This window comes from Chiloscyllium plagiosum, chromosome 20 (assembly GCF_004010195.1).
Source record: "Chiloscyllium plagiosum isolate BGI_BamShark_2017 chromosome 20, ASM401019v2, whole genome shotgun sequence".
NCBI classification, from domain to species: Eukaryota; Metazoa; Chordata; class Chondrichthyes; order Orectolobiformes; family Hemiscylliidae; genus Chiloscyllium; species Chiloscyllium plagiosum.
In genome coordinates, this window is record NC_057729.1 from 17,241,490 (window position 1) to 17,255,152 (window position 13,663).

The window sequence follows — 13,663 nt, forward strand, 5'->3', positions numbered from 1 at the left end:
CTATAATACAATCCCAATGAGGTGATCATCCCTTTCTTATTTCTCAGTTCCACCCAAATAACTTCCCTGGATGTATTTCTGGGAATATCCTCCCTCAGCACAGCTGTAATGCTATCCCTTGTCAAAAATGCCACTCCCCCTCCTCTCTTGCCTCCCTTTCTATCCTTCCTGTAGCATTTGTATCCTGGAACATTAAGCTGCCAGTCCTGCCCATCCCTGAGCCATGTTTCTACAATTGCTATGATATCCCAGTCCCATGTTCCTAACCATGCCCTGAGTTCATCTGCCTTCCCTGTTAGGCCCCTTGCATTGAAATAAATGCAGTTTAATTTATTTGTCCTACCTTGTCCCTGCCTACCCTGATTGTTTGACTTCTTGAGTTCAACACCGAGATACTTGTGTAGAACGTAAGGAGAATAGTATCATTGTCAGGATATTAGTGAAAGCAGAGTTAGGTGAAGGATGACTCATAAAAAGAATATCGGGTAAGAGGCATTTGTAATTATGTTGTACAATACAAGCGAGCATGATGCAAATCCTGAAGTGTAGCATAGTATTTCCTATATTTTGTTTTCCCGTATTATTCAAAACAAATGATCAATTAAGCATTATCATCTGCAGCATATGCATTCGGGTTAACTATTTTCATTTGTAGACAGATTTAGAGACAACCTGTATTTTTCACAGTTAAATTTAATTTCTTCAGATTTGAAAACTGATTTTTAATTATTCTCCTCAAATTCAACATGGACCAATAACTAAATACACTTCAAAACAACAGTGATTATTTGGGGAAGATACCTGGGGCCTGAAGAAAAGCAGATGTTGTTTCTCTTTTTAAAACAGTGGCAAAAGTAGCCCAGGAAACTACAGACCAGTGACACACATGTCTGCTGTGGATTAATCCATGAAAGCCTGTTTTTTTTTTAAAGAATTATACCACAAACCCCAACAGTCAATTTCTTTACCAAGATGATATCTTACACTGAATGAACAGCAATTTTGTTCAAAATTCGATTTTGGTCACATTGTTGACTAGTTGGAACTTGATTGCACTGTACAGACAGTTATCCTCTTTGTCTTGCATTTTGGAACATAAAATAATAACTTTGGAATATAAGGAGGACTAGCTATTTGAATACATAACTGGCTTGTAGGCAGGAGAGTGGAGGGTTGCTTTTCAGACTGGAGGCCTGTGACCGCTAGTATGCCGCAAGGATCGGTATTGGGTCCTTTTTTTTGTCATTTGTAGAAATGATTTGGATGTGAATATAGGAGGTATGGTTTATAGGTTTGCAGCTGACACCAAAATTGGAGGCTTAGTGGACAGCAAAGAAGGTTACCTCAGAATCCAACAGGACCTTGGGTTAGATGGGCCAATGGGCTGAGGAGTGGCAGATGGACATAAATGCCAAGTGCTGCATTTTGGAAAGGCAGATCAGGGTAGGACTTATACATTTAATGTAAGATACTGGGGATTGTTGCCAAACAAAGAGACCCTGGAGTGCAGGTTCATAGTTACTTGGAAGTAGAGTTTCAGGTCGATAGGATAGTGAAGGCGGCATTTGATACACTTGCCTTTAATGGTCAGTACATTAAGAATAGAAGGTGGGAGTTCATGTTGGCACTGTACAGGATATCGGTTAGGCTATTTTTGGAATACTGCATTCAATTTTGGTCTCCCTGCTATAGGAAAGATGTTGCAAAACTTAAAAGGGTTCAGAAAAGATTTACAAGGATGTTGCTAGGGTTGGAGGGTTGCGCTATAGGGAGAGGCTGATGAGGCTGGGGCTATTTTTCCTGGAGCATTGGAAGCTGAGGGATGACTTTATAGCAGTTTATGAAATCATGAGGGGCATGGATAAGGTGAATAGTGAAGGTCTTTTCCCCAGGGTAGTGGAATTCAAAACTAGAGGGCATAGGTTTAAAGTGAAAGGGGAATGATTTAAAAGGGATGAAAGGGGCAACGTTTTGATGCAAAGGGTGGTGCATGTATGGATTGAAATGCCAGAGGAAGTGATGGAGGCTGGTACAGTTAGGAAGCATTGAGGGAAATGGGCCAAATGCTGGCAAATGGGACCAGATTAATTTAGGATATTTAGTCGGCTTGAACAAGTTGGACTGGAAGGTCTTTTTCCATTTTGAGGACGGCACAGTGGCACAATGGTTAGCACTGCTGCCTCACAGGGCCAGAGACCCGGGTTCAATTCCTGCCTCAAGCAATTGTCTGTGTGGAGTTTGCATATTCTCCCCGTGTCTGCGTGGGTTTCCTCCTGGTGCTCTGGTTTCCTCCCACAGTCCAAAAATGTGCAGGTTAGGTGAATTGGCCATGCTAAATTGCCTGTAGTGTTAGGTGAAGGAGTAAATGTAGGGGAATGTGTCTGGGTGGGTTGCTCTTCGGAGAGTCGGTGTGAACTTGTTGGGCCAAAGGGCCTGTTTCCACACTGTAAATAATCTAATCTAATCTAATTTCTATGTCTCTATGGTGATAAATGGCTAAACAAGACAAATCCAATGCAACTAATTACCACCCAACCTGTCTACTCCAATCATCTGTAAAATGATTGATCAACATTACTATCAAGTAGCATTTACTCCACAATAACCTGCTCATCAATATTCCATTTTAATTTCACCATGACCAGACTTCATTTCTTTTTCCATGTCTTGCTCCAAACATGGAAAAAGAAGTGGAATTTCAGAGTTGAGGTGAGAGTAACTGCCCTTGACATCAAGGCAGTGTTTGGCTGGGTGAAGTATCAAAAAGCCCGAACAAAATTGAAGTTAACTGGAACCAACAGGAAAATCTCCAATGACTGGAGCTATCCTAATTACAAGAGAAGATAGTCGATAATCTCAGCCCCAGAAAATCATTGGAGATGTTCCTTGAGGCAGCGTCCAACCATCTTCATGTACTTCAACAACATTCCTTCCACTAGAAGGTCAGAAATAGGATGTTTGATGATAATTGCAGTGTTAATTTCTATCCACAATACATCAGAAACTGAACCTGCTTGTATTTGTGTGGACTGTTATACTGGAGCCTTTATCAATATGCAGAGTAGCACTCTTCTTGCATATGAATAGGGAGCAGACAGAGGTCTTTTAGCCTTTGAAGACTCCTCCAGCATTCAGTAGATCTGTTTATGTTCTGAATTCCACATTTCCATCTCTCTCCAGTAAGCTTTGATTTCCCTCTCCTAAAAGAATCTATCTACCTAAACCTTAAAAGATCTAATGACACTAATCCCCCCCCCCACTTTTGAAATAGAAGTTTGAAAAAAAAGAATCCTGCCCTAAAAAGGTGACCCCTAATTTTAAAAACGGTGCCCCTAGATCTGCAATTACCTACAAGAGTAAACATCTTTCCCACATCCACTTTATCAAGACAGACCATTCAAGATCTTATCCACTTCATTCAAATCATCCCTCACTCTTCTAAACCTTAGTAAAACTATATGGAGTCTGTGAGGAGAAAGTGAGGACTGCAGATGCTGGAGATCAGAGCTGAAAATGTGTTGCTGGAAAAGCGCAGCAGGTCAGACAGCATCCAGGGAACAGGATGCTGTTCCCTGGATGCTGTCTGACCTGCTGCGCTTTTCCAGCAACACATTTTCAGCTCTATATCGAGTCTGTCCCATCTTCCCTCCTAAGACAACCTGTTTATTCCAGGTATCAATCTAGTAGGCCTGCTCTGAATTACATCCAATTACATTTACACCCTTCCTCAAATAAGGAGCCCAAAACCGCAAACAGTATTTGAGATGTAGTCTCTCCAACCCCTGTACAGCTGAAGCATTTGGAATTTGTGTGCGCATTGAATGCACAAACACAATGTACATCCGGAAACCTGTATGGAATCATTGAATTGCTGGATTAAACTGTTTCCCTCACTTACTGCGTTCCTACAAGCACAGTTTTTAAAGTGATTTTTATGATGAAAGTATTTTGAAAATTGAACAAATCTTTCAGTATTTCAAAAAAGATGAAGCATTTATCAGTCTGAAATATGTGGAGTACTATTACCAGCTTCAGCGAGTTGAATTATATTAATAATTCAGTTCTGAAAAATATCAGTATATCTGATTCTGACGCAAGATTAATTAATTCTGAATTATGTTTAGAACAAATTAATAAAGCTCAGTCATTCACTGGAGAAAGATATCTAAAAACAAAGTGAAGATGTGACAAGGTTTTTGAGAAAGTTTAATGAAGCAAAATAAAAATTTGAAGAGAAAGGACTACAATCTCCACACCCCAAATTGTAAATCTTTCCATTTTATACCTTAAAATAAATCAAAATGGTTCAGAACTTAAATAATGTGAATTTAAGAGGTGGTATCACTTTTTATTGGCCTGTTCACAATCTGTAGTAATTGAAAATTCTAAAGAATTGAATATATTCAATTTAATCATGTATGTGGTCCATAAATGTATTCTGTGCAGAGACTTGTAATCAAACGCTCAACTCCCATTCAGAGCAACTCAGTTCAAATCCCTTTCAATTGGCAATCAAGCCAGCTTTGTTCTGGTTGTCAACAGACTTCTTTCTCCCTTTTGCATGGGAAGAGGACATTGAAAAGAAGATCATTTCCCCTCCTCCCCCTCCTGCTATTCACTGATAATGGTATGACACTGATGGTCAACATGGAGAGCTGTGCAGACTTTTCTTATCAATCCATTTATTAAATATAATTTCAAATGATAAAGATTGTGTATGAGAGCTCCCATAAAACTTCAACTTAAACAGCAACACTATATTGATCTTTAATTCTCTTAAACAACCTGGCTTGTGTTTTGAAATGGTCTGCTTTGATACACAATTTTGGTCAAGGAAAAGTGCAGATATCCTTAGAGTGATTTTCACATTAAGACAAAATACCAGCTGGAGGATCTTATGAAAATAATGGAAGGATCACATCAGGTCAAATAAAGTTTTGATGCAACTAAAATGACTGACTGTCAAATACAAAGGCCATTCCATTTCTGCTCTTAAGTAGATGAATAGATACCACTTTCACTTTTGTTAAAGCTGTTATTAAAATATTGATGAAACTCTTGCTTTGGTGCCACGACTTTCTAAGATGTTTTTTGAGGGGAGGTTTGCACGTACAGTTAGTTTTTCAAATCGGCCTTAACACTGATGAAAAGAAAATCTTAAGCAGACACAGTTGGTGTCTGTTGCAGCAATTATGTTGGCATTACAGACTCAATGATTCAGTACAAATTCTTGAAACAATTTAATGTTTAAAAAGGATAACCATTCATTTTATAATTGAAACAAATCCATTGCAAAACATCTTTTTAACACTGTGATGCACCAAATTTTCAACAGATAATTGGCTTGGTCACAAATCATATACTCAAATCATTCTCTGAAATCTTATGGGTTCCAGAATAGTTTATGTTGAGGAAACAAATAGCCTATCTTTGCTAACTGTATGAACCCTGCATGAAATCAGTTTGACCAATCCTAATGGCAAAATGTCTACCTCATAAAGTAACCAACAATTTGAATAAACCGTCTGTAAATTAATCAATGAGAGAGAGCCATTCTGGTCTTAAATTGATCCCATATCACATCTGAGCAAACGTGGTTGCTAGCGGTCTACAGTTTGATGACTGGAACAACACCACATGTTAGGGAGATCTCTGGAACACTTCAAATGCTATGTTTGCAACTCAACCGACCGGATAGGTAGTTAAGATCACCCATGGGAATTAGTAGTCAAGCATCCATTCTCTTCCTGTAGATTCTGGTTTTTACCTGCTTTTCTGACAACTGCAGAATCCTCTTTCATACATGTTGCATTCAGAGGGCATAATTTAACCTGAGGCTTGTGCAGGAAATTGATTGTAGCTTTTCTACCCGGCTAACCTAATGGCAGGAGACGATGAAGTCCGATAAGGTCCAAAAAGATGTGTCTGCCCATGCCTACCCCCACCCTGCCCCGGAATCCTAATGACCAAACCCTCCTGAACTCCGTCCTGCTATCTTACCTCTGTCAAAGAATCATTGCTTTGGTTAAAGTATGATGCTCAAAATGCCTAGCCCGTCCTGGCCAGTTTTGAGTGGGAGCAGGACTGAAGCAATGCAGATGAAGTGCAAAGATAGTGTCCCATGGTTCATCTACTGACCTTATTTGTTGCTTGCCTCAGGCCCCATTCATCTAACCTTTGCCTCTTGTTAAAATCAGAGCAATCACATCCATCCAAAGCATAAGCTCAGAATACCAGTGATAAAGCTTCTTATGCTGGGAGAACCTCCTGCAAGAGCGTGGTGTCATCTGATTTTTTTTCTCTGCTTTTGTGCAGAAGCTCATATTTAATTATTGCTGAACCTGGGTTGACAAATCATAGAGAAAATATTTAATTAACCACTGTTACTCCAGTAATGTCTGCTTTTTTCTCTGTGCTACCAGTAGTAGTAATCAACTGCAAATGTAATCTGGCCATGTTACATTTATTCCTTTCTGGATCTTGATCAACAAGAAGAAAAAAAAACCCAGTACATCTGAGGGTGGCTGGTGTGAGAAACAGGTGTAATAATAGGTGTTAGGCAAAATTTTTCTATAAATAAGTCTATAATAAATGTAATTACACCAGACATGTCATACTCGTGTATTCAGTTGATCATTTCTGACATCAAGGTTAAATCATAATACTGAACTAATATAACATTAGCTCTAGTTTGCCTCCAGCCATCTTGTACCAGGCCTGAGAATGCTTTATGTTGCATTTTCCACTGACATCCCTCAGTGTCATGTGGACAAAACTGGCCAAAAATATGTAAATTTAAATTTTACCAGTACGTAGTGAAATGTTAGATTTTTTGTTGCCTTTAGCCAATGAAAAGATGTCCTCAACTAAAAACACACTGTTAAAGGCATTTCGTGTATTTAACATACATCTTTCTTCAAAGAATATTAATTTTTATACATTGCTCTTTTACAGAGGAATGGTGTGAACTTGTCTTCTCTCATCATCATACAATCAAATCCATTAAATGAAAATTTGTCCCAAAAGTGGGCTTTGTACTCCGAGCAGAAAAATGGACTTGCTGAGAAATGTGTGAGATTAAAGGCTAGTTCAGCAAATGTGCAAAAATAGAGATGTATCATCGATGTTGAAAGTTAGGTTGAACATTGCTGGGGAAGTTAAAACAAACAGGTTTCTTTGGAAGTACAAGCTTTTGGGGCACTGCCCCTTTGTTAGCTAGCTACCTGATGAAGGAGCAGCACCCTGAGCTTGTACTGTACTTCCAAATAAACCTGTTGGACTATAACCTGGTATTGAGATTTTCAACATTGTCCACCCCAGTCCAACACTGGCAACACCACGTCATTGCTGGAGAAGATGTAAGAAGGAATCTGTTTTTGTTTGTGACAGTAATGTTGATTGTTTGTTCAGCTTCAGTTTCTGCTGATTACCATTTCACCGTTTCTTTGTATTTCAGTTTATGTTCCAGATGAGGACTTGAAGACAGGAGAACTGAGAGAAAGAGAAGATGCCAGCCCTTCTGCTGCAGAATTGCAAGGTAATGGTTACATGTGCACTGAGGAGGAAGAGGAGGAGGAGGAAGAAAGCAAAGGCAGTTACAGCTACCAGAATTCCCCAGTCAGTGCAATGTCCAATCAGGATGCAGAGTGTGAATCCCACCTGAGTGATACCAGTGACAGATTGGCTGACTTTAAAAGTATTTCTTCCCGGGATGGACAGGAAAAGGAAGAACAATCAAACGGAGAGATAAAGAATGGCCAACAGAACAGTTTAGGAGCAATGAGAGCTGTTTATGCTAGCTTTCTATCTGATTCATATTGGTCAAGTCTGGGATTTGACCTCAAACAATCAAAGACTGAAAGGACAAGCTGCAAGAGCAGCAATGAGAGCACCAAAAGTAGTTTTGATTGGCACCAAGATGCATTATCCAAAACATTTCAACAAACATCCTCTGGCAGGCCAGTGCCTAAACCAAATCTTTTCAGTTCAGTGCAGTTGTACAGGCAAAATAACAAGTTGTTTGGGACTGTTTTCACAGGTGCCAGTAGGTTTCGCTGCAGAGAATGTAGTGCAGCATATGACACTTTGGTAGAGCTAACTGTACACATGAATGATTCAGGACATTACCAAGATGATAATCATGAAAAGGACGTGGACCGCAACAGCAGTTGGACAAAGACACGAAAACGGGCTTTGCAGGACATTGATGGGATGCATGATGCCCAGAAAGTTTTAAAGTGTATGTACTGTGGACATTCATTTGATTCCCTCCAAGATCTGAGTGTCCATATGATAAAAACAAAACATTACCAGAAAGTGCCTCTGAAGGAACCTATGCCACCTATTGGATCAAAGTTAGTCCCTCCGACAAAAAAACGAGCCCAGCATGAAGTTAATCAGCCTTGTTCGCCAGATTCAACAACTGGAGTTGCAGGTACTTTTGCAGGTGAAGCACAAAAGAATTCAAATCCCTATGTGTCATCTAACAATCGCTATGGTTATCAAAATGGTGCCAGCTATACCTGGCAGTTTGAAGCCTGTAAGTCTCAAATCCTAAAGTGCATGGAGTGTGGAAGCTCGCATGACACATTACAGCAGCTCACAGCTCATATGATGGTAACAGGGCACTTTCTTAAGGTAACAAACTCTGCATCAAAGAAAGGAAAACAGATTGTTTTTGACCCTTTGGCTGTCGACAAAGCACAGTCAGTCACTGAAGGGCCATCAAATGAAACCCAACCATTGGCGCCGGTCAGCAAATTGCCTCCAGATTCATTAACACCCTCAGTATCAGAAGATAACAAAACCCATGAAGAAAAGCAAGAGATATCAGAAGACATGGAAAAACAGCAAAAAGATAAAGATGATTGCAAAGATGACAACCTGGAAAAGATCTTTGATCCTACACTTCAGTATCAGTATATAAGAGAGGAAGATCTAGAAGAGAGCTCAAAGGGGGGCGGAGATATTCTTAAATCCCTGGAAAACACTGTTACTTCAGCCATCAACAAAGCCCAAACTGGGAGCCCCAGCTGGAGTGCTTATCCTAGCATTCATGCTGCCTATCAGCTCCCTGGTATTATTAAACCTGTGCAACTTGGTACGCAAATATTACAAGTTAAGCCAAACCTGAAACCAATAGCTCCAAAAGTCAGATATTTCTCTGTTATTACAAGTAACCAAAACCAACCCCTTCAATCCAACAATGACCAAATTAAGGAAGAGCCTATTAGTCCATCTCATGAACAACTTTCATCCAAATTGGAAGAAAGCAATATTGAGAAAAAGGATCCAAAATTAAGTCTTCAATCTGGGGTAATTTCACCATGTAAAATGGAATGTGAGAGCCCAATAAAAACAGAAATTCTGCCTGATCAGCCAAGGACGCATTCCCCTTGTTTGAAAGATGCTGACGAAGCAAAAGAAAGGTTCAAGAAAGAGCCTGTAAAAAATGACACAGGCTCTCCAAATTTTTCAATGACCAATGGTTGCTCTGGAATGACTGTTATCACAGACCATCCATCTGAACAACTTTCTGTCAGTCCACTTAGTGCATTGCAGTCTATCATGAACACTCATCTTGGCAAAGCTGCCAAGCCCCTTAATTCAAACTCTGACCCTGTAACTATGTTATGTAGACTCAATAAAAGTTTATTGGAGAAATCAGCTTCACCACCAAGTTTAGTTAAGCCATCTAATCTTGCTGATCGATATTACTATGAAAGTAGTGATCAACCAATCGATCTCACAAAGTCTAAGAGTGACAAAGCTGCCCAATCAAACCCAGTCAAACCCTTTACTTCACTACCTTCCAAACATGCTTTATCAGATATTGCTGACATGGTAAAGGTCCTCCCTAAAGGCACAACACCAAAACCTTCTACCTCATCGAAGATGACAGCAGAGAGGTTAGAGACTGATGTGAGGAGCTTTGAAGATGTGTCAATGGAATTTTTACCAGTTCAGAAAAGAAAAGGTCGGCAGTCAAACTGGAATCCCCAGCATCTTCTCATTCTTCAGGCCCAGTTTGCTGCCAGCCTTTGGCAAACAGGTGAAGGCAAATATCTATTATCAGATCTCGGTCCACAAGACCGCATGCATATTTCAAAGTTTACTGGACTCACCATGACTACCATAAGTCACTGGCTTGCCAATGTAAAATATCAACTAAGAAAGACAGGTGGAACAAAATTCCTTAAGAACTTAGACACAGGACACCCAATTTTCTACTGCAATGATTGTGCCTCCCAGTTTAGGACTCCTTCCACTTATATTGGTCATTTAGAATCCCATTTGGGCTTCACTATGAAAGATATGGCAAAAATTTCTGTACAGCATGCCAGAGGGGATCAAGAAGTGTCTAAAGTGACACCTGAGAAGTCAGCAGGGCCATTGGTAACAGATGAGGACACAGGCAGCAAGTTCCAGTGTAATCTGTGTAATCGAACTTTTGCTAGCAAGCACGCAGTAAAACTTCACCTCAGCAAAACGCATGGCAAGTCACCAGAGAATCATTCGCAGTATGTAACTGAATTAGAGGAAGAGTAACAACTCAAGGTGAGCATCAAGACTCTTTCTGTATCATTCAAAGTATTTAAAGTATTAGGAAGGTGAGTCACTGTAAATTGTACTAAACTGTATTCAGGAGAAGTGTTTTGGTCAAGATAAAAAGTCCTTTGCAAAAATTCTTTATTGTTTCTAATGAATAATATTTTGAGTAACTATTCATACAGCAGGGACATTTAATCCGAAAGCTAAGGCCATCAGTTTGATTTGAAGGAAGTTTAGTGCAGTTTTTGGATAAAGAAATAATATGAATAATATGCCCCACATATTTGTGACATTGTGTTATTTCATAAGGTTTGTTTGTTACTCCTTCTTATTGTCAAAAATTTTCAATCATGTCTCTGCTGTACTAAAGAAAATAATTGTACCTGCTATATAAAAAGGGCCATTACTGAAACTTCTTGAGCTTCTCCCTGGCAGTTTGCATACTGAATTATTTAAGTATACCTGAAATGTTGAAAATATGCTGCTCAAGATGTTGATGCAAAATGGTCTGGTAGTTGACCAGAAGGAAACCTGTTTCACACAGTGTCTATTGTTCGTATTTCTTAACTTCAGTAAGAAAGAGAATTTAACTTGGTGTAAAACAGGTAGCCAGTGCCTGTTTTTTGCTACTGGTGTTGATAGTTCCCATCCACAGGATGTTTTGGCTCTGCAAAAAGCTTTTCAGAATCAGTTTAAAAGCTACAGGTACGACACAATTTTCTCAAAATATTGCACTTTTCTATTTCATGCCTGTTATTGCACAAAGATTCTTGATAACAATAAGTGTGTTGATTTGAATGGGTATAATTTATGTCTCAGTATAATTCTGATGCACATTAATGAAATTGAACCTTTGATTACTGGATCTGTGTTTTTTTTTGGGAGACAAGCACATTCCTTGGTAAACAATAATCTATTGATAAAGTGCAATTTTGTTTGAGCCTAATTTAAGAGAATGATGGAACTAACTGTGCATTGAATATTAATGAAATTACAATTATTATTGTATTTTGTGAAACTGTACAAGTATAATAAATATATTTACCATTTAAAACTCAACCTAGCAGTCGACTGTACACTAAGCCCTTTTCACATTCAAAACTGTATTATAGAGAGGTCTGTCAGAATGTAGCACTGAATGCTTTAATAGTTGGAGGAAAATTAGCCTATTTTTTCTTTTAGAAGGGACAGTCTGGAGAGTTTGGTACATAAATAAGGTATGTCATAAAGATTATAACTTCACTTGAAAAATGAAAATGTGTCAACCGTCTATTTCATTATAATAACTACTTCCAGCTTATCATGTGATCCAATGTGTGTAATACCAGGTTTTTGCTTCAGTATTATATTCAAAACCTGTGAAAAACAGAATGAATTTAAACCCAAAGTGATCCAAATTTGGCCATTACAAGTTCTTTGGAATTCTGCCTAGTTCTGATTACTTTGGGTGGGAATCATCGTGCCTTATCCATTAGAAGAATAGTCCACAATCCAGATACATTGTGTTTGGTTGCATGATGGTATGGTGATAGATGGTGACCTGCCACCTGATTTTGGAGTGCTCAGAGAGGAGGTAAGTTTTTAACTTACCTTTACCTTTAGTTCTCTCGGTGATAGAGAAGAAGTGTATTAAACTACTGGCAATCTTGTTCAATGAAGTTTCACCTGTGATCTTGTTGGAAGTGTTTACACATTTATCTTTGTGACTATCATTGGTTTGGGAGTGTGACTGGCAGTGGTGCAGTGTGGACCAACTCGTTCTGACTTAGAATCAATATTCTTGATTCAGGGGAAAAGAGTTTGATTTCTGCCCATAAAATTCCAGATAAATATTGACTGTGTACGTTCTGGAGAAATTTCATCATTGGGTTTCTACATGTTTGTCTTTGCGTTCCCCAGCAGTATCATAGGAACAAGTCCTTACTAACATGCAGTGTAACTGGGACTCTTGCCACTCAGCCAGAGAAGATTGCCACACTCAATATTACTATTAATTAGAAAAATTGTATTGGAAGTCAAAGGACTGATGTTCGTCCCAAGGTTTTAGGCTGTAGAATGACTGTACTATTTAGTTGAAACAATAAAAAAGTAGAAGAAAAAATTCAGTTATGGACTGATTAACAGAATCCATACTTAAAATCGAGAAGCAATTTAGTTTTATATTTTGTCAATGAGGGGACAATAAACAATGCATGATTATTGTGTAGGACTGATAGTGCACTGAAGACATTTAAAATGTAGGATCTGTCAATATCTGCATCTTGTAGTCACAACAACAAGCCAGTAACATATGGTAATTACACTGGGTTGGCTACAAGCAGAAGAAAAGCCGTAGTTGTTTACAGCTGTTTATCAGTTAGATACTACACTCTCATAATTTGACTGTTGAAGGTATTAATATCTTCTATTATAAATCCCATCATCAAAGCAGTTAAATTAGATCAATTATACTTGTAGAATATTAAACTGTGAATTTGCTAATTTAAATTTGATGGACCAGCTTTTATTCCTCTACCGTTCCCACTTCAAGCTGCCTTGATGTAAGGAAGAAAGCTTCTTGCATTTAAATTTTATTCAACCTGAGGGAATTGCACTTAATTTCCTTTCACAAACTCCAACTAGTTCAATAATATGTTTCAGGGGGGATAACCTTCAACCCCTATCCAATCTTGACCTGAATTATAAACTGTGTGATTGACTCTTATCAGTTTGGGAAGTGAGCTAACAGGCCATTCATTTATATAAATAACTTTCGCAAAGCGCTCTGTGCTATTGGGAGCTCTATGAAGACTAGGACTGCAGTGGTTCTAGCAAAAGGTCCACTGCCACCTTTTCAGGGAAATTAATGATGATTAGTAACAGTGGACTTAATAGAATGCTAGCGAACCATGAAATCTTGGCAGAAATGGTGGAAATCATGTTTTAGTCAATTTTCTGCTCCCAAACTGACAGCACAAAAAAACTTATTTATTTACATAATAGTAAAACAATCCCAGACGCTTTGAAGAAAAATTTTGTTTGAGAAGTTAACACCCAGTCACAGAAAAAAATCTTAGGATTGATGAGCAAAAGCTGTGTCAAAGAGGGAAGCTTGAAGGAATGTTTTGAAGAA

The 13,663-nt window shown here is 38.7% G+C and overlaps 1 protein-coding gene across 5 annotated transcripts in view; it reads left to right on the top strand.

Annotated features, from left to right (window-relative positions):
- The window catches only part of LOC122560043 (teashirt homolog 2), a 480,378-nt gene that overhangs the window by 223,598 nt on the left and 243,117 nt on the right, over window positions 1-13,663 (top strand). For 4 of the 5 annotated variants that reach the window (XM_043710220.1, XM_043710221.1, XM_043710222.1 and 1 more), the window contains exon 2: window positions 7,457-10,557. In XM_043710220.1, coding sequence (XP_043566155.1) covers window positions 7,457-10,548 — 3,092 coding nt within the window. In that variant the 3' untranslated portion in view covers window positions 10,549-10,557. Of the gene's footprint in view, window positions 1-7,456; window positions 10,558-11,733; window positions 11,769-13,663 lie in introns of all 5 variants that reach the window. The other variant, XM_043710223.1, reaches the window with a different exon arrangement.